General features: G+C 45.6%; 1 protein-coding gene across 2 annotated transcripts in view; it reads right to left on the bottom strand.

The window, feature by feature from the left end:
• The window catches only part of LOC134936597 (adhesion G protein-coupled receptor E1-like), a 291,441-nt gene that overhangs the window by 57,652 nt on the left and 207,629 nt on the right, over nt 1-26,160 (bottom strand). For both annotated transcript variants that reach the window (XM_063931704.1, XM_063931705.1), the window contains exons 13-14: nt 10,677-10,737; nt 9,826-9,917 (exon numbers count right to left, since the gene is read on the bottom strand). In XM_063931704.1, the coding sequence (XP_063787774.1) occupies nt 9,826-9,917; nt 10,677-10,737 (153 nt within the window). The remainder of the gene's footprint in view (nt 1-9,825; nt 9,918-10,676; nt 10,738-26,160) is intronic.

Here is a 26,160-nt window from a genome sequence, read left to right as displayed (position 1 = left end):
TATATATATACATACACACACTGCTCAAAAAAATAAAGGGAACACTAGAATAACACATCCTAGATCTGCCATCCTGAATGAATGAAATATTCTTATTAAATACTTTGTTCTTTACATAGTTGAATGTGCTGTCAACAAAATCACACAAAAATTATCAATGGAAATCATATTTATTAACCCATGGAGGTCTGGATTTGGAGTCACCCTCAAAATTAAAGTGAAAAAACACTCTACAGGCTGATCCAACTTTGATGTAATGTCCTTAAAACAAGTCAAAATGAGGCTCAGTAGTGTGTGTGGGCTCCACGTGCCTGTATGACCTCCCTACAATGCCTGGGCATGCTCCTGATGAGGTGGCGGATGGTCTCCTGAGGGATCTCCTCCCAGACCTGAACTAAAGCATCCGCCAACTCCTGGACAGTCTGTGGTGCAACGTGGCGTTGGTGGATGGAGCGAGACATGATGTCCCAGATGTGCTCAATTGGATTCAGGTCTGGGAAATGGGCGGGCCAGTCCATAGCATCAATGCCTTCGTCTTGCAGGAACTGCTGACACACTCCAGCCACATGAGGTCTAGCATTGTCTTGCATTAGGAGGAACCCAGGGCCAATCGCACCAGCATATGGTCTCACAATGTGTCTGAGGATCTCATCTCGGTACCTAATGGCAGTCAGGCTACCTCTGGCGAGCACATGGAGGGATGTGCGGTCCCCCAAAGAAATGCCACCCCACACCATTACTGACCCACTGCCAAACCGGTCATGCTGGAGGATGTTGCAGGCAGCAGAACGTTCTCCTTGGCGTCTCCAGACTCTGTCATGTCTGTCACATGTGCTCAGTGAGAACCTGCTTTCATCTGTGAAGAGCACAGGGCGCCAGTGGCGAATTTGCCAATCTTGGTGTTTTCTGGCAAATGCCAAACGTCCTGCACAGTGTTGGGCTGTAAGCACAACCCCCACCTGTGGACGTCGGGCCCTCATACCACCCTCATGGAGTCTGTTTCTGATCGTTTGAGTAGACACATGCACATTTGTGGCTTGCTGGAGGTCATTCTGCAGGGCTCTGGCAGTGCTCCTCCTGTTCCTCCTTGCACAAAGGCGGAGGTAGCGGTCCTGCTGCTGGGTACATCTCTTGATGTACTGGCCTGTCTCCTGGTAGCGCCTCCATGCTCTGGACACTACGCTGACAGACACAGCAAACCTTCTTGCCACAGCTCGCATTGATGTGCCATCCTGGATGAGCTGCACTACCTAAGCCACTTGTGTGGGTTGTAGACTCCGTCTCATGCTACCACTAGACTGAAAGCACCGCCAGCTTTCAAAAGTGACCAAAACATCAGCCAGAAAGCATAGGAGCTGAGAAGTGGTCTGTGGTCACCACCTACAGAACAACTCCTTTATTGGGGGTATCTTGCTAATTGCCTATAATTTCCACCTGTTGTCTATTCCATTTGCACAACAGCATGTGAAATTGATTGTCAATCAGTGTTGCTTCCTAAGTGGACAGTTTGATTTCACAGAAGTGTGATTGACTTGGAGTTACATTGTGTTGTTTAAGTGTTCCCTTTATTATTTTTTTAGCAGTGTATATAGACACACACACACACACACACACACACACATACTACATCCAATAAGAAATCACATGTACGTAAGTATTCACAGTCTTTGCTCAATACTTTGTTGATGCCCGTTTGGCAGCAATTACAGCCTCAAGTCTTTTTGAATATGATGCCACAAGCTTGGCACACCTATCTTTGTGCAGTTTTGCCCATTCCTCTTTGCAGCACCTCTCAAGCTCCATCAGATTGAATGGGAAGCGTCGGTGCACAGACAATTTCAGATCTCTCCGGAGATGTTCAATCGGATTCAAGTCTGGGCTCTGGCTTGGCCACTCAAGGACATTCACAGAGTTGTCCTGAAGCCACTAATTTGCTATCTTGGCTGTGTGCTTAGGGTTGTTGTCCTGCTGAAAGATAAACCGTTGCCCCAGTCTGAGGTCAAGAGCGCTCTGGAGCAGGTTTTCATCCAGGAAGACTTCTGTACATTGCTGCATTCATCTTTCCTCTATCCTGACTAGTCTCCCAGTTCGTGCTACTGAAAAACATCCCCACAGTATGATGCTGCCACCACCATGCTTCACTGTTGGGATGGTATTGGCCTGGTGATGAGCGGTGCCTGGTTTCCCCCAAACATGACGCCTGGCATTCACACAGAAGAGTTCAATCTTTGTCTCATCAGACCAGAGAATTTTGTTTCTCATGGTCTGAGAGTCCTTCAGGTGCATTTTGGCAAACTCCAGGCGGGCTGCCATGTGCTTTTTACTACGGAGTGGCTTCCGTCTGGCCACTCTACCATACAGGCCTGATTGGTGGATTGCTGTAGAGATGGTTGTCCTTCTGGAAAGTTCTCCTCTCTCCACAGAGGAATGCTGTAGCTCTGACAGAGTGACCATCGGGTTCTTGGTCACCTCCCTGACTATGGCCCTTCTCTCCCGATCGCTCAGTTTAGATGGCCGGCCAACTCTAGGAAGAGTCCTGGTGGTTCTGAACTTCTTCCATTTACGGATGATGGAGGCCACTGTGCTCACTGGGACCTTCAAAGCAGTAGATATTTTTCTGTAGCCTTCCCCAGATTTGGCCTCGAGACAATCCTTTCTCGGAGGTCTGCAGACAATTCCTTTGTCTTCATGCTTGGTTTGTGCTCAGACATGCTACTTATATAGAGAGGTGTGTGCCTTTCCAAATCATGTCCAATCAACTGAATTTACCACAGGTGGACTCCAATTAATCTGTAGGAACATCTCAAGGATGATCAGTGGAAACAGGATGCACTTGAGCTCAATTTTGAGCTTCATGGCAAAGGCTGTGAATAAGTGTGATTTCTTAGTTTTATATTTTCAATAAATTTGCAAAAATCTAAAAAAAAAAAACTTTTTTCACGTTGTCATTATGGGGTATTGTGTGTAGAATTTTGAGGGGAAAATGTAATTTATTTCATTTTGCAATAAGGCTGTAATAGAACAAAATGTGGAAAGAGTGAAGTGCTGTGAATACTTTCCGAATGCACGGTATATGTATATATATGTGTGTATGTATATATATATATATATATATATATATAACTGGAGAGTCCCTTAGTGCACTTTTTATCCACACAAAAAGAGAAGCAAATAATAAGAATTTACTCACCGGTAATTCTATTTCTAGTAGTCCGTAGTGGATACTGGGAACTCCGTAAGGACCATGGGGAATAGACGGGCTCCGCAGGAGACTGGGCACTCTAAAGAAAATATTAGGTACTATCTGGTGTGCACTGGCTCCTCCCTCTATGCCCCTCCTCCAGACCTCAGTTAGGGAAACTGTGCCCGGAAGAGCTGACATTACAAGGAAAGGAAATTTTGAATCCAGAGTAAGACTCATACCAGCCACACCAATCACACCGTACAACTTGTGATAACCTTACCCAGTAAAAAGTATGAACAACAACTGAGCCTCACTCAACGGATGGCTCATAACAATAACCCTTAGTTAAACAATAACTATATACACGTATTTCAGAAAGTCCGCACTTGGGACGGGCGCCCAGCATCCACTACGGACTACGAGAAATAGAATTACCGGTGAGTAAATTCTTATTTTCTCTGACGTCCTAGTGGATGCTGGGAACTCCGTAAGGACCATGGGGATTATACCAAAGCTCCCAAACGGGCGGGAGAGTGCGGATGACTCTGCAGCACCGAATGAGCAAACACAAGGTCCTTCTCAGCCAGGGTATCAAACTTGTAGAACTTTGCAAATGTGTTTGAACCCGACCAAGTAGCCGCTCGGCAAAGCTGTAAAGCCGAGACCCCTCGGGCAGCCGCCCAAGAAGAGCCCACCTTCCTTGTGGAATGGGCTTTCACCGATTTTGGATGCGGCAATCCAGCCGCAGAATGAGCCTGCTGAATCGTGCTACAGATCCAGCGAGCAATAGTTTGCTTTGAAGCAGGAGCACCCAGCTTGTTGGGTGCATGCAAGATAAACAGCGAGTCAGTCTTCCTGACTCCAGCCGTTCTGGAAACATATATTTTCAAAGCCCTGACTACGTCCAGCTACTTGGAGTCCTCCAAGTCCCGAGTAGCCGCAGGCACCACAATAGGTTGGTTCAAATGAAACGATGACACCACCTTTGGGAGAAATTGGGGACGAGTCCTCAATTCTGCCCTGTCCATATGGAAGATCAGATATGGGCTTTTACATGACAAAGCCGCCAATTCCGACACACGCCTAGCCGATGCTAAGGCCAACAGCATGACCACTTTCCACGTGAGATACTTTAGTTCCACGGTCTTAAGTGGCTCAAACCAGTGGGATTTCAGGAAATCCAACACAACGTTAAGATCCCAGGGTGCCACTGGTGGCACAAAAGGGGGCTGAATACGCAGCACTCCCTTTACAAATGTCTGAACCTCAGGCAGTGAAGCCAGTTCTTTTTGAAAGAAAATGGATAGGGCCGAGATCTGGACCTTTATGGACCCCAATTTTAGGCCCATAGTCACCCCTGACTGTAGGAAGTGCAGGAAACGACCCAGTTGGAATTCCTCTGTAGGGGCCTTCCTGGCCTCACACCAAGCAACATACTTCCGCCATATACGGTGATAATGTTTTGCTGTCACGTCTTTCCTAGCCTTTATCAGCGTAGGAATAACTTCATCCGGAATGCCTTTTTCTGCTAGGATCCGGCGTTCAACCGCCATGCCGTCAAACGCAGCCGCGGTAAGTCTTGGAACAGACAGGGCCCTTGCTGCAGCAGGTCCTGTCTGAGAGGCAGAGGCCATGGGTCCTCTGTGCGCATTTCTTGCAGTTCCGGGTACCAAGTCCTTCTTGGCCAGTCCGGAACAATGAGTATTGTTCTTATTCCTCTCTTTCTTACTATTCTCAGTACTTTTGGTATGAGAGGAAGAGGAGGAAACACATATACCGACTGGTACACCCACGGTGTCACTAGGGCGACCACAGCTATCGCCTGAGGGTCCCTTGACCTGGTGCAATATCTTTTTAGCTTTTTGTTGAGGCGGGACGCCATCATGTCCCCCTGTGGCAGTTCCCATCGGTTTGCAATCAGTTGGAAGACTTCTTGATGAAGTCCCCACTCTCCCGGGTGGAGGTCGTGTCTGCTGAGGAAGTTTGCTTCCCAGTTGTCCACTCCCGGAATGAACACTGCTGACAGTGCTTGTACGTGATTCTCCGCCCATCGAAGAATCTTTGTGGCTTCCGCCATTGCCATCCTGCTTCTTGTGCCGCCCTGGCGGTTTACATGGGCGACCGCTGTGATGTTGTCTGACTGAATCAGCACTGGCCGATTTCGAAGCAGGGGCTCTGCTTGACTCAGGGCGTTGTAAATGGCCCTCAGTTTCAGTATATTTATGTGTAGAGAAGTCTCCAGACTTGACCACAGCCCTTGGAAGTTTCTTCCCTGAGTGACTGCCCCCCATCCTCGGAGGCTTGCATCCGTGGTCACCAGGACCCAGTCCTGTATGCCGAACCTGCGGCCCTCGAGAAGATGAGCACTCTGCAGCCACCACAGAAGAGACACCCTGGCCCTTGGGGACATGGTGATTAGCCGATGCATCTGAAGATGCGATCCGGACCACTTGTCCAACAGATCCCACTGAAAGATCCTTGCATGGAACCTGCCGAAGGGAATGGCTTCGTATGAAGCCACCATCTTTCCCAGGACTCGCGTGCAGTGATGCACCGATACCTGTTTTGGTTTCAGGAGGTCCCTGACCAGAGATGCTAATTCCTGGGCCTTCTCCACCGGGAGAAACACCTTCTTCTGTTCTGTGTCCAGAATCATGCCCAGGAAAAGCAGACGCGTCGTAGGAATCAGCTGCGACTTTGGAACATTCAGAATCCAGCCGTGCTGTAGTAACACTTCCTGAGAGAGTGTTACGCTGATCAACAACTGCTCCCTGGACCTCGCCTTTATAAGGAGATCGTCCAAGTACGGGATAATTATAACTCCCTTCTGCCGAAGGAGTATCATTATTTCGGCCATTACCTTGGTAAATATTCTCGGTGCCGTGGACAGGCCAAACGGCAACGTCTGGAATTGGTAATGACAGTCCTGTACCACAAATCTGAGGTACTCCTGGTGAGGTGGGTAAATGGGGACATGCAAGTAAGCATCTTTGATGTCCAGCGACACCATAAAATCCCCCTCTTCCAGGCTTGCAATAACCGCTCTGAGCGATTTCATTTTGAACTTGAATTTCTTTATATAAGTGTTCAAGGACTTTAAATTCAGAATGGGTCTCACCGAACCGTCCGGTTTCGGTACCACAAACATTGTGGAATAGTAACCCCTTCCCTGTTGAAGGAGGGGGACCCTGACAATCACTTGCTGGAGGTACAGCTTGTGAATTGCCGCCAGCACTACCTCCCTTTCCATGGGGGAAGCTGGCAAGGCTGATTTCAGGTAACGGCGGGGGGGAGTCGCTTCGAATTCCAGCTTGTATCCCTGAGATACAATTTGTATAGCCCAGAGATCCACCTGTGAGCGAACCCACTGGCTGCTGAAGTTTCGGAGACGCGCCCCCACCGCACCTGGCTCCGCCTGTGGAGCCCCAACGTCATGCGGTGGACTTAGTGGAAGCAGTGGAGGACTTTTGTTCCTGGGAACTGGCTGCATGGTGCAGCTTCTTACCTCTACCCCTGCCTCTGGCAAGAAAGGATGCACCCCTGACCCTCTTGCCTTTTTGGGAATGAAAGGACTGCATTTGATAATACGGTGCTTTCTTAGGCTGTGAGGAAACCTGAGGCAAGAAAGTGGACTTTCCAGCTGTCGCTGTAGACACGAGGTCCGACAGACCGTCCCCAAACAATTCCTCACCCTTATAAGGCAAAACCTCCATGTGTTTTTTAGAATCAGCATCTCCTGTCCATTGCCGAGTCCATAAGACCCTCCTGGCAGAAATGGACATAGCATTAATTCTAGAGCCCAGCAGGCAAATGTCCCTCTGAGCATCTCGCATATATAAGACGACGTCTTTGATATGGCCCAGGGTTAGCAAAACAGTATCTCTGTCGAGGGAATCTATGTCGTCTAACAGAGTATCTGTCCACGCTGCTACAGCACTACACATCCAGGCTGAAGCAATAGCAGGTCTCAGTAGAGTACCAGAGTGTGTATACACTGACTTCAGGATAGCTTCCTGCTTTCTATCCGCAGGCTCCTTTAGGGCGGCCATATCCTGAGACGGCAGGGCCATCTTTTTAGATAAGCGTGTCAGCGCCTTGTCCACCCTAGGGGATGTTTCCCAACGTAACCTGTCCGTTGGCGGGAAAGGGTACGCCATCAGTAACCTCTTAGAAATCACTAATTTCTTATCCGGGGAACTCCACGCTTCTTCACACAATTCATTTAATTCATCAGATGGGGGAAAAGTCACTGGCTGCTTTTTCTCCCCAAACATATAAACCCTCTTGGTATTAACCGGGTTACTCTCAGAAATGTGTAATACATCTTTCAATGCAATAATCATGTATCGGATGGCCTTGGTCATTTTAGACTGTAAATGTGCCTCATCATCGTCGACACTGGAGTCGGACTCCGTGTCGGCATCTGTGTCAACCATCTGAGATAGAGGGCGTTTATGAGCCCCTGACGGTTTCTGAGTCGCCTGGGCAGGCGCGGGCTGAGACCCCGGCTGTCCCAAGGCTGCAGCGTCTTCAAACCTTTTATGTAAGGAGTTTACATTGTCATTTAAGACCTTCCACATATCCATCCAATCAGGTGTCGGCCCCGACGGGGGCGATACCACACTTATCTGCCCTTGCTCCGCCTCCATGTAACCTTCCTCATCAAACATGTCGACACAGCCGTACCGACACACACCGCACACACACACAGGGAATGCTCTGACTGAGGACAGGACCCCACAAAGTCCTTTGGGGAGACGAAGGGAGAGTATGCCAGCACACACCACAGCGCTATATAACACAGGGATTTTCACTGCTAATAAGTGATTTACCCAATAGCTGCTTTTTTTGTATTGTTTGCGCCTAAATTTATGTGCCCCCCCTATCTTTTTAACCCGTCTTGTACCTGGATACTGCAGGGGAGAGCCTGGGGAGCTGCTTCCAGCGGAGCTGTGAAGAGAAAATGGCGCTGGTGTGCTGAGGAAGAAGGCCCCGCCCCCTCAGTGGCGGGCTTCTGTCCCGCTTTCCATGTAAAAAAATGGCGGGGTTTTTTACATATATACAGTGCTAGACTGTATATATGTATGTTTTTATGCCAAAGGTACTTCAATTGCAGCCCAGGGCGCCCCCCCCCCCCCCCCCAGCGCCCTGCACCCTACAGTGACCGGAGTGTGTAAGTGTGCTGGGAGCAATGGCGCACAGCTGCGGTGCTGTGCGCTACCTTAATGAAGACAGGAGTCTTCAGCCGCCGATTTCGTCGTCTTCAAGCTTCTGTTCTTCTGGCTCTGCAAGGGGGACGGCGGCGCGGCTCCGGGAACGGACGATCGAGGACAGGTGCCTGTGTTCGAACCCTCTGGAGCTAATGGTGTCCAGTAGCCTAAGAAGCACAAGCTAGCTGCAAGCAGGTAGGTTTGCTTCTCTCCCCTTAGTCCCACGTAGCAGTGAGTCTGTTGCCAGCAGAAGCTCACTGAAAATAAAAAACCTAATAAATACTTTCTTTACTAGTAAGCTCAGGAGAGCCCACTAGGAGCACCCAGCTCTGGCCGGGCACAGATTCTAACTGAGGTCTGGAGGAGGGGCATAGAGGGAGGAGCCAGTGCACACCAGATAGTACCTAATCTTTTCTTTAGAGTGCCCAGTCTCCTGCGGAGCCCGTCTATTCCCCATGGTCCTTACGGAGTTCCCAGCATCCACTAGGACGTCAGAGAAAATAGGAGTGTTACTTGAAAATCTTCTGTTGTGCTGGATAAGTGGTTTGAACAGCCCTTCTACGTGTATCTGGAGGTGGGTGGTCCACAAGCAGTGCTTTGAGCCAATGGCCAGGCTCTGCTGCTACTTGCTCCCAATGCAGAGTGATCTGCATGGCTGTTACTGACTCCTGTCAGAGTACTTTCGATCTGGACCCCGTCACCGCTGTGCCATCCTCTCCTTGCTCCTTTCTGGTTGCCGAGTCGGTGTACTGAGTATGTGTTTACTGGCAACTTCCGGATTACAGCAGTTGAGCTTCCTGGAAAGCTCTGCAGTCCGGTGATGCGGCCGGGTGGGCGTACATGTTTCTCACATAGATGGGCTTCATCAGGACGTGAACTTAACCAAAGTCAATACACACATATTTACAACTGGGACTTACTTATTTATTTACTGAATAAGCTGTTGGTACCCCAAGGATTACAAGTGCTCTTGTGACATCAGAAATTTAGAATTGTGCACCCATTGCATCAGTGGCTGACATAAGTTTTTTTTACTGTGTCCACTATTATTTGTGTCCACTAAACACCTGCTTTAGTAGAGCAAATAATGCATATTACTGTATATAAGTTTACACTCTACAACCAGCAAATTAAAAATAAATAAATAAAAATAAACATCACTTTCCCTAAAGAGTTATTTAAACATATGTCAGGGTCAACAAACATTTTATATTTTGGAGTAAAACAGAATACTTGAAATTGCAGATGAGCTGACCAAAGGCGATGGTACTCCTTGTTTAGTGGTGAGGTTTTGCAAAAATAGAAAATGTAATTCTACCTTAAGAACAATAAATGTCTGCAGATATCAGATCATTTCTGTGTGATTATGCTATTAGATAATATAGATGTCCTGCATTACACATGAAACTGATCCCAATGTCTTATACTTACCAAGTGTTCTTAGCAGTGGAGACATTGGGGTTTAGAGATGCAAGCTTGGTTCGGAGTAGCAACACAGTGAGGACCAAGAGAGTGGTGTTCACCTGAGAGGGTGTGAATGAGAAAACAAGGAAAAACTAAAGTACGAGAGGCCAATACAGCACAATAAGAAGAATGCATAAGGGGGTAGAGAATAAATATATTGCATCTCCCAGCCTCTTCTCCTGGACTCTCTCTCTCCTTAGGCATTAGAATGGCACAGTGGCAGCCACTACAACCCTGCCCTTCTCCCCCACCAGGGGAGTGCAAGAGCTCTCCCTCACAGCTCCCCAGCTCCAAGATTTCTCTCAAAGGCAGAAACTTTTGTAGGCAACGTTTCCACTCCCCCCCCTTTGATGATGTCTCTTGCTTGGCCACAACCCTTTTTTATACGCAGCCATTGGGCCACAGCTACATTATTTTACCAATAACATTCCATAGAGGTTATTACAATAGCAATATTTTCAATGCTCTTCTGCATTAATATTTTCCATCAACTGGATTATTGGAGCATACATTATATTAATCTGGAAATAAAAAGGTACTAATTTAGAAGATGAACATATACAGTACAACAAGGTTTTTAAGCAGAGGTTCTTTCTGAAGTCTAGCCTTGTCATTCTTTAGTAAATTAGTTACTAGCCACCCAGTGATGCTAGTATTGTTCACCAGGTGAACCTGTGAGTAAGCCCTTCGCATAGAATATGCCATTACCCACATGCTACAATATTGTGCCTATCATTCTGTACATAATTGGCAGACATCTAATTACTACGGAAAGAGCAGGTGGGCACTGTATACGGAGTGTGATACTATGTACTCACAATGATGAACACACAGACTGGACCAAGGAAACTCCAGACGAGATCTGTGCTGAGCCAGCAACTAAAGGAGAGAGCAGAGATGTACAGTCACCGGCTACTATCAGTCTGCCACACACTATAATCCATATTCCAGCATTCACTGCTATACACTACATGCAATGTATTCTCTATGGGATAGTGTCTTTAAAGCATAAATGTTTATGCTGTCTATAGCAGCCAAGATTCTTGGCCTGATTGTAAGTTCTTCTCATCTAGGGCTGCTCGACTGAGGCAGCCTACTTACTTCCTTATGCTAATGTGAGAATCCTCCTGTGAAATAGAGGCATCTGCATGTGGAAGATTATCCCACCCACTGTTTTCCCATCCGCAGCCATTATCTTTGGAATCAGGGTTTTCCCCCACCACATACTAGTTATATGCTACATGCTACAACGAACATTGTTTGTCGGGATCAATGCCCAGGGCACTTCTATGACACTCCTACTAGATGGATCACTTGGTCACTGCCCAGATACCGAACAGAATGCCCATTATGTTAGACTCACTGTGCTCACAATGAACCATTTGCTAGTGCAGGCGCATTGTGGTACAATATGCAACTTGGAAGATTCCAAGTTGGGATGACTCACTGCAGCACATTGGGAACATGAATGCTTCATAATGGGTGCAGCTATGCCCTTGGTGTAAATAAGGACTCACATGAGGATCAAATTAATGGACTTAGTGCTCTGGGACTGGTGACTAGGGATGGACATTGGACATTTTACAATTAATGGTCTGCATCACCATTGGTGCTTTCCATCAATGGCAAGAAACCATATGACAACAAGCCAATCAGAGAAGGATGGCAGGGCTAAGGGATGGTAGATTGGAGGGATGGGATAAGTTGTGTGCAATGGGTGATAAGAACCATTGCTGCATCAGGATCAGAACTTAGCCATCAATGGTGGAGAAACATTGGAACCCTGCCATCGATGGCAAAACATTGTCCATCCAAAGCACACCATCAATGCTTCCTAATCATCGATGGTCGATGCCCATCCCTATTGGTAACCAAGGGAGTAGAGTGGGTGGAGCTGGTGAAGCACATGCTCCAGCCACCACTAGCAGCTGGTAATGGCACTGGAATATAGCCATTATTACTTTGGAGACAAAAGCCTGTCATACTAGAGGAGGCTGCTTCTAACATTGGTAAGTTTATCAGGCAGTGCGTATTCGTGTGCGGCTCAGAAACATCATCCTCCTTTTCTGCTGAAGTCAACCCCACAGGCTGGATATCAGATGTGACGTACAAAATCTGAATTCAATCATTTTTGCACTTTAATGCCAGCAAATCTTTCTTTGGCAGCTTTCATCAATGAAAACGTCCCCATATCTGCCCTGCCCAGTTATATGTCCTCTGTGGGTTGCCCAGACACCTTCCCTTTAGCACAGGTTCTTGAGTCCCTACCATGCATTTCCCCAGCAGAATATTCATGCCAAAATCCAACACTGCTCTTGATGGTTTTCCTTTCTTTTGACCCTACTCCCACATTGTGGCCATGCCCCTCACCTTATGCACTTCATTCCTGGGGTGGGTGAGCACTATAGTATGCACTTACTCATTGCATAATGGCTCTTTGCTTTGCTGGTGACTGTGGGGCGGAGTATGAATCACACGGAATGCAGAGATAAATGCAAATAAACAATGTTTTTAACTGTGCATGCTTCTAAGACACCAAAGTCACACATACAGTACGTATGTACAGAGAAGGAACAGCGACTCAGATCCACAGATATAAAAATGCATTGGAAATGTAGTGGGCATTCTTGGATGGTGGCTGGGAGGTGACTATTCAGAGACACGGAGATGCACTGGTTTTTATATTTAAAAAGTAACAGCTTTTGCATTCCTCCACTTCTCAGCAGGTTAGAGCTATAAATTTAAAGCGCCAATAACATTCAGTGTAAAGCCTCGGGTGCTTTAGACTGCTAGTGCCACTTTAAATTTGTAGCTCTTGAAAATTGCAACAGAGGTTGATAACAGGGCTCTCAGTTTTACAAATAACTGGGTGTAGAAATATTTTTAGTATAGTAGAGTACAAAAAGAGAAAAAGAAAAGAAAAGAAGAGACCAGGAAAAGATAAACTAGGGAGAGATGGGTTTATAAAGAGGGAAGGAGAGACATAACGTGAAAAGAATGGAAGAGAAAAGAAAAGAAGAGAAGAAAAGAAAAGCAGGTCAATTTGAGGTCAAAAACAGGGAGACATGGCAAGATAGATAATCTTAAAACAAATTGATTAGTAGTGACTTACTGCAGAAAGTGAACATGCTCCCGTAGGGAAGGCTCGAGGACGGTACGGCAAAGGCAGCAGAAAGGCTTTATTGTCACATGACAACCATTACTTATGCTTGTGAAACAAAGCCACGAGACAGGGACTCCACACCAAGTCAAATTTATGAGGGCAGTCATGTAGGTAATAGGTGATCTTTTCCATATAAGCGATAAACCCAATATAGTTAATCAATGCAAAACTAGGGATGAGCGGGTTCGGTTCCTCGGAATCCGAACCCGCCCGAACTTCATGTTTTTTTACACGGGGCCGAGCGACTCGGATCTTCCCGCCTTGCTCGGTTAACCCGAGCGCGCCCGAACGTCATCATCCCGCTGTCGGATTCTCGCGAGGCTCGGATTCTATCGCGAGACTCGGATTCTATATAAGGAGCCGCGCGTCGCCGCCATTTTCACACGTGCATTGAGATTCATAGGGAGAGGACGTGGCTGGCGTCCTCTCCGTTTATAGAGAAGAGAGTGAGACAGTAGAGAGAGACACAGTAGTAATTTTGGGGAGCATTAGGAGGAGTACTAGTTACTTGCTGAAGTGATAGATAGTGTGACTGTATATTATCTGACTTGTGGGGGAGACACTGACAGTGGGGAGCAGTTAGAGTCTGAGAGCAGGACTCAGGAGTACATATAACGTACAGTGCACACTTTTGCTGCCAGAGTGCCACACTGCCATTGTGACCACACTGACCACCAGTATAATATATATTGTGATTGTCTGCTTAGGAGTACTACTTGCAAGTTGCTGATAGTGTGACCAGTGACCTGACCACCAGTCACCACCAGTTTAATATATATATATATAATTGTATATAATATATATATAATATTGTATACCACCTACCCGTGTTTTTTTTTTTTCTTTCTTCTTTATACATACTACTATAGTAGCTTACTGTAGCAGTCAGCGGTGCTGCTGAGCTGACTGTGTCCAGCAGGTCCGTCATCAGTCATTACATAATAAATATATATACCTGTCCGGCTGCAGTACTAGTGATATTATATATATATATATATATTGATTTCATCTCATTATCATCCAGTCTATATTAGCAGCAGACACAGTACGGTAGTCCACGGCTGTAGCTACCTCTGTGTTGGCAGTCGCTCGTCCATCCATAATTGTATACCACCTACCCGTGGTTTTTTTTTTTTCTTTCTTCTTTATACATAATACTATAGTAGCTTACTGTAGCAGTCTGCGGTGCTGCTGAGCTGACAGTGTCCAGCAGGTCCGTCATCAGTCATTACATAATAAATATATATACCTGTCTGGCTGCAGTACTAGTGATATTATATATATATATATATATATTGATTTCATCTCATTATCATCCAGTCTATATTAGCAGCAGACACAGTACGGTAGTCCACGGCTGTAGCTACCTCTGTGTCGGCAGTCGCTCGTCCATCCATAATTGTATACCACCTACCCGTGGTTTTTTTTTTCTTTCTTCTTTATACATACTACTATAGTAGCTTACTGTAGCATTCTGCGGTGCTGCTGAGCTGACAGTGTCCAGCAGGTCCGTCATCAGTCATTACATAATAAATATATATACCTGTCCGGCTGCAGTACTAGTGATATTATATATATATATATATATATATATATATTGATTTCATCTCCTTATCATCCAGTCTATATTAGCAGCAGACACAGCACGGTAGTCCACGGCTGTAGCTACCTCTGTGTCGGCAGTCGCTCGTCCATCCATAATTGTATACCACCTACCCGTGGTTTTTTTTTTTTTTCTTCTTTATACATACTACTATAGTAGCTTACTGTAGCAGTCTGCGGTGCTGCTGAGCTGACAGTGTCCAGCAGGTCCGTCATCAGACATTACATAATAAATATATCTACCTGTCCGGCTGCAGTACTAGTGTGATATAATATATATTGATTTCATCTCCTTATCATCCAGTCTATATTAGCAGCAGACACAGTACGGTAGTCCACGGCTGTAGCTACCTCTGTGTCGGCAGTCGCTCGTCCATCCATAATTGTATACCACCTACCCGTGGTTTTTTTTTCTTTCTTCTTTATACATACTACTATAGTAGCTTACTGTAGCAGTCTGCGGTGCTGCTGAGCTGACAGTGTCCAGCAGGTCCGTCTTCAGTCATTACATAATAAATATATATACCTGTCCGGCTGCAGTACTAGTGATATTATATATATATATATTGATTTCATCTCCTTATCATCCAGTCTATATTAGCAGCAGACACAGTACGGTAGTCCACGGCTGTAGCTACCTCTGTGTCGGCAGTCGCTCGTCCATCCATAATTGTATACCACCTACCCGTGGTTTTTTTTTTTCTTTCTTCTTTATACATACTACTATAGTAGCTTACTGTAGCAGTCTGCGGTGCTGCTGAGCTGACAGTGTCCAGCAGGTCCGTCATCAGTCATTACATAATAAATATATATACCTGTCCGGCTGCAGTACTAGTGATATTATATATATATATATATATATTGATTTCATCTCCTTATCATCCAGTCTATATTAGCAGCAGACACAGTACGGTAGTCCACGGCTGTAGCTACCTCTGTGTCGGCAGTCGCTCGTCCATCCATAATTGTATACCACCTACCCGTGGTTTTTTTTTTTCTTTCTTCTTTATACATACTACTATAGTAGCTTACTGTAGCAGTCTGCGGTGCTGCTGAGCTGACAGTGTCCAGCAGGTCCGTCATCAGTCATTACATAATAAATATATCTACCTGTCCGGCTGCAGTACTAGTGTGATATAATATATATTGATTTCATCTCATTATCATCCAGTCTATATTAGCAGCAGACACAGTACGGTAGTCCACGGCTGTAGCTACCTCTGTGTCGGCAGTCGCTCGTCCATCCATAATTGTATACCACCTACCCGTGGTTTTTTTTTCTTTCTTCTTTATACATACTACTATAGTAGCTTACTGTAGCAGTCTGCGGTGCTGCTGAGCTGACAGTGTCCAGCAGGTCCGTCATCAGTCATTACATAATAAATATATATACCTGTCCGGCTGCAGTACTAGTGATATTATATATATATATATTGATTTCATCTCCTTATCATCCAGTCTATATTAGCAGCAGACACAGTACGGTAGTCCACGGCTGTAGCTACCTCTGTATCGGCAGTCGCTCGTCCATCCATAATTGTATACCACCTACCCGTGGTTTTTTTTTTCTTTCTTCTTTATACATACTACTATAGTAGCTTACTGTAGCAGTCTGCGGTGCTGCTGAGCTGACAGTGTCCAGCAGGTCCGTCATCAGTCATTACATAATAAATATATCTACCTGTCCGGCTGCAGTACTAGTGTGATATAATATATATTGATTTCATCTCATTATCATCCAGTCTATATTAGCAGCAGACACAGTACGGTAGTCCACGGCTGTAGCTACCTCTGTGTCGGCAGTCGCTCGTCCATCCATAATTGTATACCACCTACCCGTGGGTTTTTTTCTTCTTTCTTCTTTATACATACTACTATAGTAGCTTACTGTAGCAGTCTGCGGTGCTGCTGAGCTGACAGTGTCCAGCAGGTCCGTCATCAGTCATTACATAATAAATATATATACCTGTCCGGCTGCAGTACTAGTGATATTATATATATATATATTGATTTCATCTCATTATCATCCAGTCTATATTAGCAGCAGACACAGTACGGTAGTCCACGGCTGTAGCTACCTCTGTGTCGGCAGTCGCTCGTCCATCCATAAGTATACTAGTATCCATCCATCTACATTGTTTACCTGAGGTGCCTTTTAGTTGTGCCTATTAAAATATGGAGAACAAAAATGTTGAGGTTCCAAAATTAGGGAAAGATCAAGATCCACTTCCACCTCGTGCTGAAGCTGCTGCCACTAGTCATGGCCGAGACGATGAAATGCCAGCAACGTCATCTGCCAAGGCCGATGCCCAATGTCATAGTACAGAGCATGTAAAATCCAAAACACCAAATATCAGTAAAAAAAGCACTCAAAAATCTAAAATAAAATTGTCGGAGGAGAAGCGTAAACTTGCCAATATGCCATTTACCACACGGAGTGGCAAGGAACGGCTGAGGCCCTGGCCTATGTTCATGGCTAGTGGTTCAGCTTCACATGAGGATGGAAGCACTCAGCCTCTCTCTAGAAAACTGAAAAGACTCAAGCTGGCAAAAGCACCGCAAAGAACTGTGCGTTCTTCGAAATCCCAAATCCACAAGGAGAGTCCAATTGTGTCGGTTGCGATGCCTGACCTTCCCAACACTGGACGTGAAGAGCATGCGCCTTCCACCATTTGCACGCCCCCTGCAAGTGCTGGAAGGAGCACCCGCAGTCCAGTTCCTGATAGTCAGATTGAAGATGTCAGTGTTGAAGTACACCAGGATGAGGAGGATATGGGTTTTGCTGGCACTGGGGAGGAAATTGACAAGGAGGATTCTGATGGTGAGGTGGTTTGTTTAAGTCAGGCACCCGGGGAGACACATGTTGTCCGTGGGAGGAATAGGGCCGTTGACATGCCTGGTGAAAATACCAAAAAAATCAGCTCTTCGGTGTGGAAGTATTTCACCAGAAATGCGGACAACATTTGTCAAGCCGTGTGTTGCCTTTGTCAAGCTGTAATAAGTAGGGGTAAGGACGTTAACCACCTCGGAACATCCTCCCTTATACGTCACCTGCAGCGCATTCATAATAAGTCAGTGACAAGTTCAAAAACTTTGGGCGACAGCGGAAGCAGTCCACTGACCAGTAAATCCCTTCCTCTTGTAACCAAGCTCACGCAAACCACCCCACCAACTCCCTCAGTGTCAATTTCCTCCTTCCCCAGGAATGCCAATAGTCCTGCATGCCATGTCACTGGCAATTCTGACGAGTCCTCTCCTGCCTGGGATTCCTCCGATGCATCCTTGCGTGTAACCCCTACTGCTGCTGGCGCTGCTGTTGTTGCTGCTGGGAGTCGATGGTCATCCCAGAGGGGAAGTCGTAAGCCCACTTTTACTACTTCCACCAAGCAATTGACTGTCCAACAGTCCTTTGCGAGGAAGATGAAATATCACAGCAGTCATCCTGTTGCAAAGCGGATAACTGAGGCCTTGACAACTATGTTGGTGTTAGACGTGCGTCCGGTATCCGCCGTTAGTTCACAGGGAACTAGACAATTTATTGAGGCAGTGTGCCCCCGTTACCAAATACCATCTAGGTTCCACTTCTCTAGGCAGGCGATACCGAGAATGTACACGGACGTCAGAAAAAGACTCACCAGTGTCCTAAAAAATGCAGTTGTACCCAATGTCCACTTAACCACGGACATGTGGACAAGTGGAGCAGGGCAGGGTCAGGACTATATGACTGTGACAGCCCACTGGGTAGATGTATGGACTCCCGCCGCAAGAACAGCAGCGGCGGCACCAGTAGCAGCATCTCGCAAACGCCAACTCTTTCCTAGGCAGGCTACGCTTTGTATCACCGGTTTCCAGAATACGCACACAGCTGAAAACCTCTTACGGCAACTGAGGAAGATCATCGCGGAATGGCTTACCCCAATTAGACTCTCCTGTGGATTTGTGGCATCGGACAACGCCAGCAATATTGTGTGTGCATTAAATATGGGCAAATTCCAGCACGTCCCATGTTTTGCACATACCTTGAATTTGGTGGTGCAGAATTTTTTTTAAAACGACAGGGGCGTGCAAGAGATGCTGTCGGTGGCCAGAAGAATTGCGGGACACTTTCGGCGTACAGGCACCACGTACAGAAGACTGGAGCACCACCAAAAACGCCTGAACCTGCCCTGCCATCATCTGAAGCAAGAAGTGGTAACGAGGTGGAATTCAACCCTCTATATGCTTCAGAGGTTGGAGGAGCAGCAAAAGGCCATTCAAGCCTATACAATTGAGCACGATATAGGAGGTGGAATGTACCTGTCTCAAGCGCAGTGGAGAATGATTTCAACGTTGTGCAAGGTTCTGCAACTTTTTGAACTTGCCACACGTGAAGTCAGTTCAGACACTGCCAGCCTGAGTCAGGTCATTCCCCTCATCAGGCTTTTGCAGAAGAAGCTGGAGGCATTGAAGGAGGAGCTAAAAGGGAGCGATTCCGCTAGGCATGTGGGACTTGTGGATGGAGCCCTTAATTCGCTTAACAAGGATTCACGGGTGGTCAATCTGTTGAAATCAGAGCACTACATTTTGGCCACCGTGCTCGATCCTAGATTTAAAACCTACCTTGGATCTCTCTTTCCGGCAGACACAAGTCTGCTGGGGTTCAAAGACCTGCTGGTGACAAAATTGTCAAGTCAAGCGGAACGCGACCTGTCAACATCTCCTCCTTCACATTCTCCCGCAACTGGGGGTGCGAGGAAAAGGCTCAGAATTCCGAGCCCACCCGCTGGCGGTGATGCAGGGCAGTCTGGAGCGACTGCTGATGCTGACATCTGGTCCGGACTGAAGGACCTGCCAACGATTACGGACATGTCGTCTACTGTCACTGCATATGATTCTCTCACCATTGAAAGAATGGTAAAGGATTATATGAGTGACCGCATCCAAGTAGGCACGTCAGACAGTCTGTACTTATACTGGCAGGAAAAAGAGGCAATTTGGAGGCCCTTGCACAAACTGGCTTTATTCTACCTAAGTTGCCCTCCCACAAGTGTGTACTCCGAAAGAGTGTTTAGTGCCGCCGCTCACCTTGTCAGCAATCTGCGTACGAGGTTACTTCCAGAAAATGTGGAGAAGATGATGTTCATTAAAATGAATTATAATCAATTCCTCCGTGGAGACATTGACCAGCAGCAATTGCCTCCACAAAGTACACAGGGAGCTGAGATGGTGGATTCCAGTGGGGACGAATTGATAATCTGTGAGGAGCGGGATGTACACGGTGATATATCGGAGGATGATGATGAGGTGGACATCTTGCCTCTGTAGAGCCAGTTTGTGCAAGGAGAGATTAATTGCTTCTTTTTCGGTGGGGGTCCAAACCAACCCGTCATTTCAGTCACAGTCGTATGGCAGACCCTGTCACTGAAATGATGGGTTGGTTAAAGTGTGCATGTCCTGTTTATACAACATAAGGGTGGGTGGGAGGGCCCAAGGACAATTCCATCTTGCACCTCATTTTTCTTTCATTTTTATTTGCGTCATGTGCTGTTTGGAGAGTGTTTTTTGGAAGGGCCATCCTGCGTGACACTGCAGTGCCACTCCTAGATGGGCCAGGTGTTTGTGTCGGCCACTAGGGTCACTTAGCTTACTCACACAGCTACCTCATTGCGCCTCTTTTTTTCTTCTTTGCGTCATGTGCTGTTTGGGGAGTGTTTTTTGGAAGGGCCATCCTGCGTGACACTGCAGTGCCACTCCTAGATGGGCCAGGTGTTTGTGTCGGCCACTAGGGTCGCTTAGCTTAGTCATCCAGCGACCTCGGTGCAAATTTTAGGACTAAAAATAATATTGTGAGGTGTGAGGTATTCAGAATAGACTGAAAATGAGTGGAAATTATGGTTTTTTAGGTTAATAATACTTTGGGATCAAAATGACCCCCAAATTCTATGATTTAAGCTGTTTTTTAGGGTTTTTTGAAAAAAACACCCGAATCCAAAACACACCCGAATCCGACAAAAAAAATTCGGTGAGGTTTTGCCAAAACGCGGTCGAACCCAAAACACGGCCGCGGAACCGAACCCAAAACCAAAACACAAAACCCGAAAAATTTCAAGTGCACATCCCTATGCAAAACCAGTAGGGATTACAGGGGATTTCCAGTTCCTTGCAATTAAGGATTTTGCTGCAGCAAAAATGTGGGAAAACAGTTTATTCAGAGGGGGATCTACATCTTGATAGGGGCGAGATAGCAGGAACACCCATGGATCCAAAGGAAGCAGAATACCTGAAAAGGCTTTCAGCATATCAAGAACTTTGTTCCTATATAGGTGCAGGTCCAGCAGATATGAAGAAGGGTTCCCCTAAAACCAAGCCGGAGTAGAAGAGGGAAACATTTTAGAAAGTTTATCGGGGGTATAGTACCATCTATAAAATAGTTTATAGGAGGTAACCTTGATTCGAATAAAGATTGAGCTTTTAGCAATTCCTTCTCTCACTTCCTCCCAACAAAAGTCGTCTGGAGGCGGGCTAAGATCTCTTTCCTACTCTAGCTCGTGGCAGACCTGCGCAGTGAAGGTAGACTCAATTGGCATGGAATAAATTAGGTAGATCAGACCTCTGCTGAGAGGATTCTGAATGCAACTTCATTCAAAAGGAGCAAGGGCCCTACAGGTCTCCGATTAAGGAAGAGATGTAAGGAAATGGTGGACCGGAAAGTATTCAAAAATAGGGGGCACTAATTAAGGAACCTTGCTTTAATCTTGTCTAAAGTAGCCTACATCTCCTGAAAACAAAGATCAGATACCAAATGAATACCCGCTTTGTACCATAGTGTAAATCGTAAGGGGCAGATACCTGAGGGAAAGGCTGGATTGTCCCAAAGGGGGGTAAGAGGAGAGGGAGACAAAGATAATTTATACATGATGAAGGAGTATTCTCAAAGGGAAAGAAGGAGTATTCTCAAAGTGAAAGATGAAATTTAAGAGAAGGGAGAAGGTTAGTCCGGGAAGTTTATGGGCCTTATCTAGTCCCCATAGAGAAGCCAATGAATGTACACCCAGTGAGCACGTTTCTAAATATATCCAAGCAATAGATCAAAGAGGTACAGATGAGGTCGCAAGTTGGCTCAAATGGCTAGCTAGGTAATAAAACCTGACATAGGGCAAACCTCTTCCCCCCCCCCCCCCCCCCCTTCCTCCCGATCTAGGCAGACTGAGCATATTAAATGCTATCCTTTGAGGTTTGTTATTACACACAAATTTTGAACAAGAGGCCTGGATATCCTTAGGGACCTTGTCTGGAACTCTAACTGGTAAGGTTGAAATAGGTAAAGAAGCCGGGGCATCAAATTAATTTTAATAGCGGTAATTCTCCCTAGTCAAGAAATAATGAGGAATTCCACAGTTTAAGATCATGTTTAATTTTACTTAAAAGACGTGGGAAATTTTCTGTAAATAAATAATCATAATGGGAAGTAATGTAGACCCCTAGGTATTAAAGTCTATGCTTTTGTCAATTGAACTGATAAGAAGAGCAAAGAGAAAGCTTCATCTCATGTGGAGTATGTAAGAGCATAGCTTCTGATTTAGAAAAGTTAATTTTATATCCAGACAGATTTCCATATTCATTTATGATGCAATAGAGAGCTGGGAGGGAGGTTTGGGGCTGAGTAATGGATAAAAGTACAGTGGCATTTTAAATTCCTGGGAACCCAATTCCACCCCCCGGACTCTATTATAAAGTGTGATCATGGCAGCAAGTGGTTCTATGACCACAGCAAATACATGGGGTGAGAGTGGGCAGACTTGCCTTGTACCATTAGAGCAGGCATTCCCAACCACGGTCCTCAAGGCACACCAACAGTGCAGGTTTTAGTGATATCCAGGCTTCAGCACAGATGGTTAAATCAAAATAACTGAGCTACTAATTAAGTCACCTGTGCTGAAGCCTGGATATTGCTAAAACCTGCACTGTTGGTGTGCCTTGAGGACCGTGGTTGGGAATGCCTGCATTAGAGAGTGGAAAGGGGGCAGAAAGAATACCATTTGTCAGTACTCTTGATATTAGGAAATAATACAGAGCAGATAAAGCAATTAAGAACTCAGCAGGTATGCCAAACGCTTGCAGGGTCTTAAATAAAAAGGGCCACAAAATGCTGTCAAATGCTTTTTTGGCATCCAATGGCTGAAGAAGGAGGTTTAGATGCGGGGTGAGTTGAAGAGAAAGACCTATCAACTGTACTATCAAGAACAGGCATGTCAAACTCAAAATCCCAACTGGGCCGAATAATCAAGGTCTATGTCTTGTGTCGGACACAAGAAAAAGAAAGAGTCTTATATGCAATTTTCAAAGGTTTTTTAGAAAAACCAATAGTAAAGTATAATCAAAGAGATGTCAAGTATCGTGAAGAAAACATTTACTTTAATGCAGTGATGCAAGTAGGAAAAATTTCTTAGTGGTACTGTGTGCGCGCGCCTTCAGCGCACATGCCAAAAAAATGGGTGTGTGATACCAGATACAAATATGCCCTCAAAAAATGGGTGTGTGTACCAGATACAAATATGCCCTCATTAGTGCAGTGCAAGATACACAAATGCCACCAATAGTGCCAGATACACATATGCCACCTGTAGTGCAGTGCCAGATACACATATGTCCCTAATAGTGCCAGATGCACATATGCCCCAACAGTGCCAGATATACATATGCCCCCACAGTGCAAGATACACATATGCCCCCACAGTGCCAGATACACATATGCCCGCACTGTGCCAGATATACATATGCCCACACTGTGCCAGATACACATATGCCTACACTGCCAGATATATACATATGCCCCCACAGTGCCAGATAACATATGCCCCCACAGTGCCAGACAACATATGCCCCCAATGTGCTCATCGCCGCTGCTGCCTGGGATCTGCTGCCCGGCTGTGTATGAGGGTAGGAGAGCGCAGTGTGCACCTCTCCTGCTCCTCAGTCCGGTCTCCGGCGGTGGTGCGGGTATCTTAAATCAGGCGCCAGTCCATGAGCCAATCTGAGCTTGTGAACTGGCAGCTCCTGATTGGCTGCCGGTCCACGAGCTCTGATTGGCTCACGAACCGGCACCTGATTTAAGATACCCGTGCCACCACTGGAGACTGAACTGAGGAGCAGGAGAGGTACTTGCTGCACTCTCCTGCTCTCACTGCAAGCAAAGTGGTCAGGCCACAAAAGGACCCCTGCCCGAAGTTTGACACCCCTGATCTAGAACCTAATTGAAGTCGGCAGCTAAAATTATTTCGCCTTTACACACTGTAGAAAGAAGGGTATCTAATTTTCTAAAAAAGTGGCACTGATTGTGGTTAGGAGCATATACATTCATTATGGTACAAAGGGTATTGTTAAGATTTCCCACTAAAATAAGCCATCTACCCTCTCTGTCCGCATAGGTGCTCAACTGATCGAATGTTAGGTGAGAAGCAAACATAATTGAGACACCCCCCTCTTTTTTCTGCTTAGAGTCACAAGCATGGAAGATAAGGGGAAAGGCTTTAGACTTAAATTCTGGGTGAGAGGGCTTCTTAAGGTGGGTTTCTTGTAGAAAAATCAGATCACTTTTAGATTGCTTAAGTGAGATAAAAAGCTTAGTGTGTTTTGAGGGGCTATTCTGCTAGTAAATTCTAAGAGCCTTAATGGTCAAATGTTCGGGCCACCTCGAGTCCTCCCGGCAGGATCCGCAGTACTACAAGAAACCAGAAAACAAGACTTGCAAGTAAAATTAAATACCAACAATGCATATCATAAAACAAATGATATGAAAATGAAGAATAGGAAAAAAACAATAAGTATTAGGGAAGTTGGGGGCGGTGGGGAGGTTGGGGACCAGAAGAAAATACATCTGGTCTGAGTCGCCGGTCAGGAAAAACTAAGGGAAAGTGACAATGACCGGGCATGGGTACAATACCCATTGTGGGGGTACGGTCATGGTGGCCCGATGGCATAGCTAAGTGGTAACCCCGGGAGACTACTCCTAGTCCGGGGCCAATAACAACAAATAATATTTAAACTAACAAAATAGAAATAGGAGAGAATAACAACAAGATACTTCCAACTACTGAGTATTTAGAATAATACACCAATTTCTCCCTAAGGTAGATATTTCAAAAATAAAAAACAGTTAGATGTCAGTAATACCAAAGGTAAATTAAGAAAGTTTAAACGAGGAAAAAGTAGTCATTTTTCACCTAAGGAAAATTAAAGGCTGTGTAATGCCTGACAAATCACATAACAGCAAAGCAGTAACAAATTACAATAGCCCAACTGGTGAAGTAGATAATAACCGAGGTGCCAGTATAAGAATTGGGCATTATATAACACTGCGCTAAATAAACAACCTAACAAAAATTAACACAAACATTTAGGATACTTGTAAAGAGTCAGGTTGGAGGGCCTGATGAAGCAAACGTTCTTGCAGAAGGCACCTTTGACCAATCAAGGTTTAGGGAATGACGAGGAGTGGATGTTGAGTCAGTGGGGAGGGAACCTTGATTTGTAGGTACCAAATCACTCGGAACGGTTGGAATAGAAATGCCCACTGAGTCCAGAAGATGGCGAGCCTCCTGCATAGCTTTGGCTGAGTGGAAGCGATTTTGATGCCAAATCAGAATGTAGCAGTTGTTATCTCTCAGTAGCAAAGTCTTAACGTTTTTTCTCTTTAGTAACTTAGCAGGGGCAATGTCCTGATAAATTTGGAGAGAAAGGCCATGAAATTAAATAGCAGAAGCTTCCTAGCCTCGCAGAGAATATCCTCCTTAGCGGTGAAGTAATGACAGCGTAAGATGACATTTCTAGACTGGGAGGAGTCCTATGACTATGGCCGAAGAGCTCTATGAGCATTGTCAAGCAGAAGGTGATCTTTTGGGGCTGCAGGAGATCTTTTTAAGGTAGAGCTTTTTAAGGTAACCATCAATTTCTTCAGGGATGGCTCTGATACACAGATTTTTACATATGCCATGTTGTCTTAATCGTCCTGATGATCTAACATAAGCTGGACATCTTGTTTCAAATTTTGGAGCTCTTCTCCTAAGCTTTGTTGAGACGTGTCACTTAAGGCATTTTCCTCGGATTTAAGAGAGTTGACCGCTGTGTGTACTTCATCTTGTACTGCTTGGATAGAATGCCTTGGATCCTGGACTTCATAAAGAAGAGACTGTAAGTCTTTTCGAGTTAGCGGAGAGTGATCGGAATCCTCTGAGTCAGAGTTATCATGTTGTGAAGGAGTTGATCCTCTTGTAGTTTTGACAGTTGTAAATGCAATCTTTTTAAGGCTTTGGGAGACCCTCTTTGTTTTCTGTTTTCCTTAGGCATGGTTAAGGCACTGTTAATGGATGTAGGTAGCACTTCAGTATACCATAGTTAGATAGAGCACTGTATTAGGGAGGGTGGATGGAGATTATGATCTGATGTTTAACATAGAAAGATGGGGCCCCAGATCTCCAGGTAGTCTCAAGGAATCACATTTTGAGGCAGACTTTTCCATAAGAGAATAGGAGGTACAAGGAAATTATGAGATGCTTCAC

This window comes from Pseudophryne corroboree, chromosome 6, assembly GCF_028390025.1.
Source record: "Pseudophryne corroboree isolate aPseCor3 chromosome 6, aPseCor3.hap2, whole genome shotgun sequence".
Taxonomy (NCBI): Eukaryota; Metazoa; Chordata; class Amphibia; order Anura; family Myobatrachidae; genus Pseudophryne; species Pseudophryne corroboree.
The sequence above is the reverse complement of the archived record's forward strand: the minus strand, read 5'-3'. Positions and strand labels throughout refer to the sequence as shown.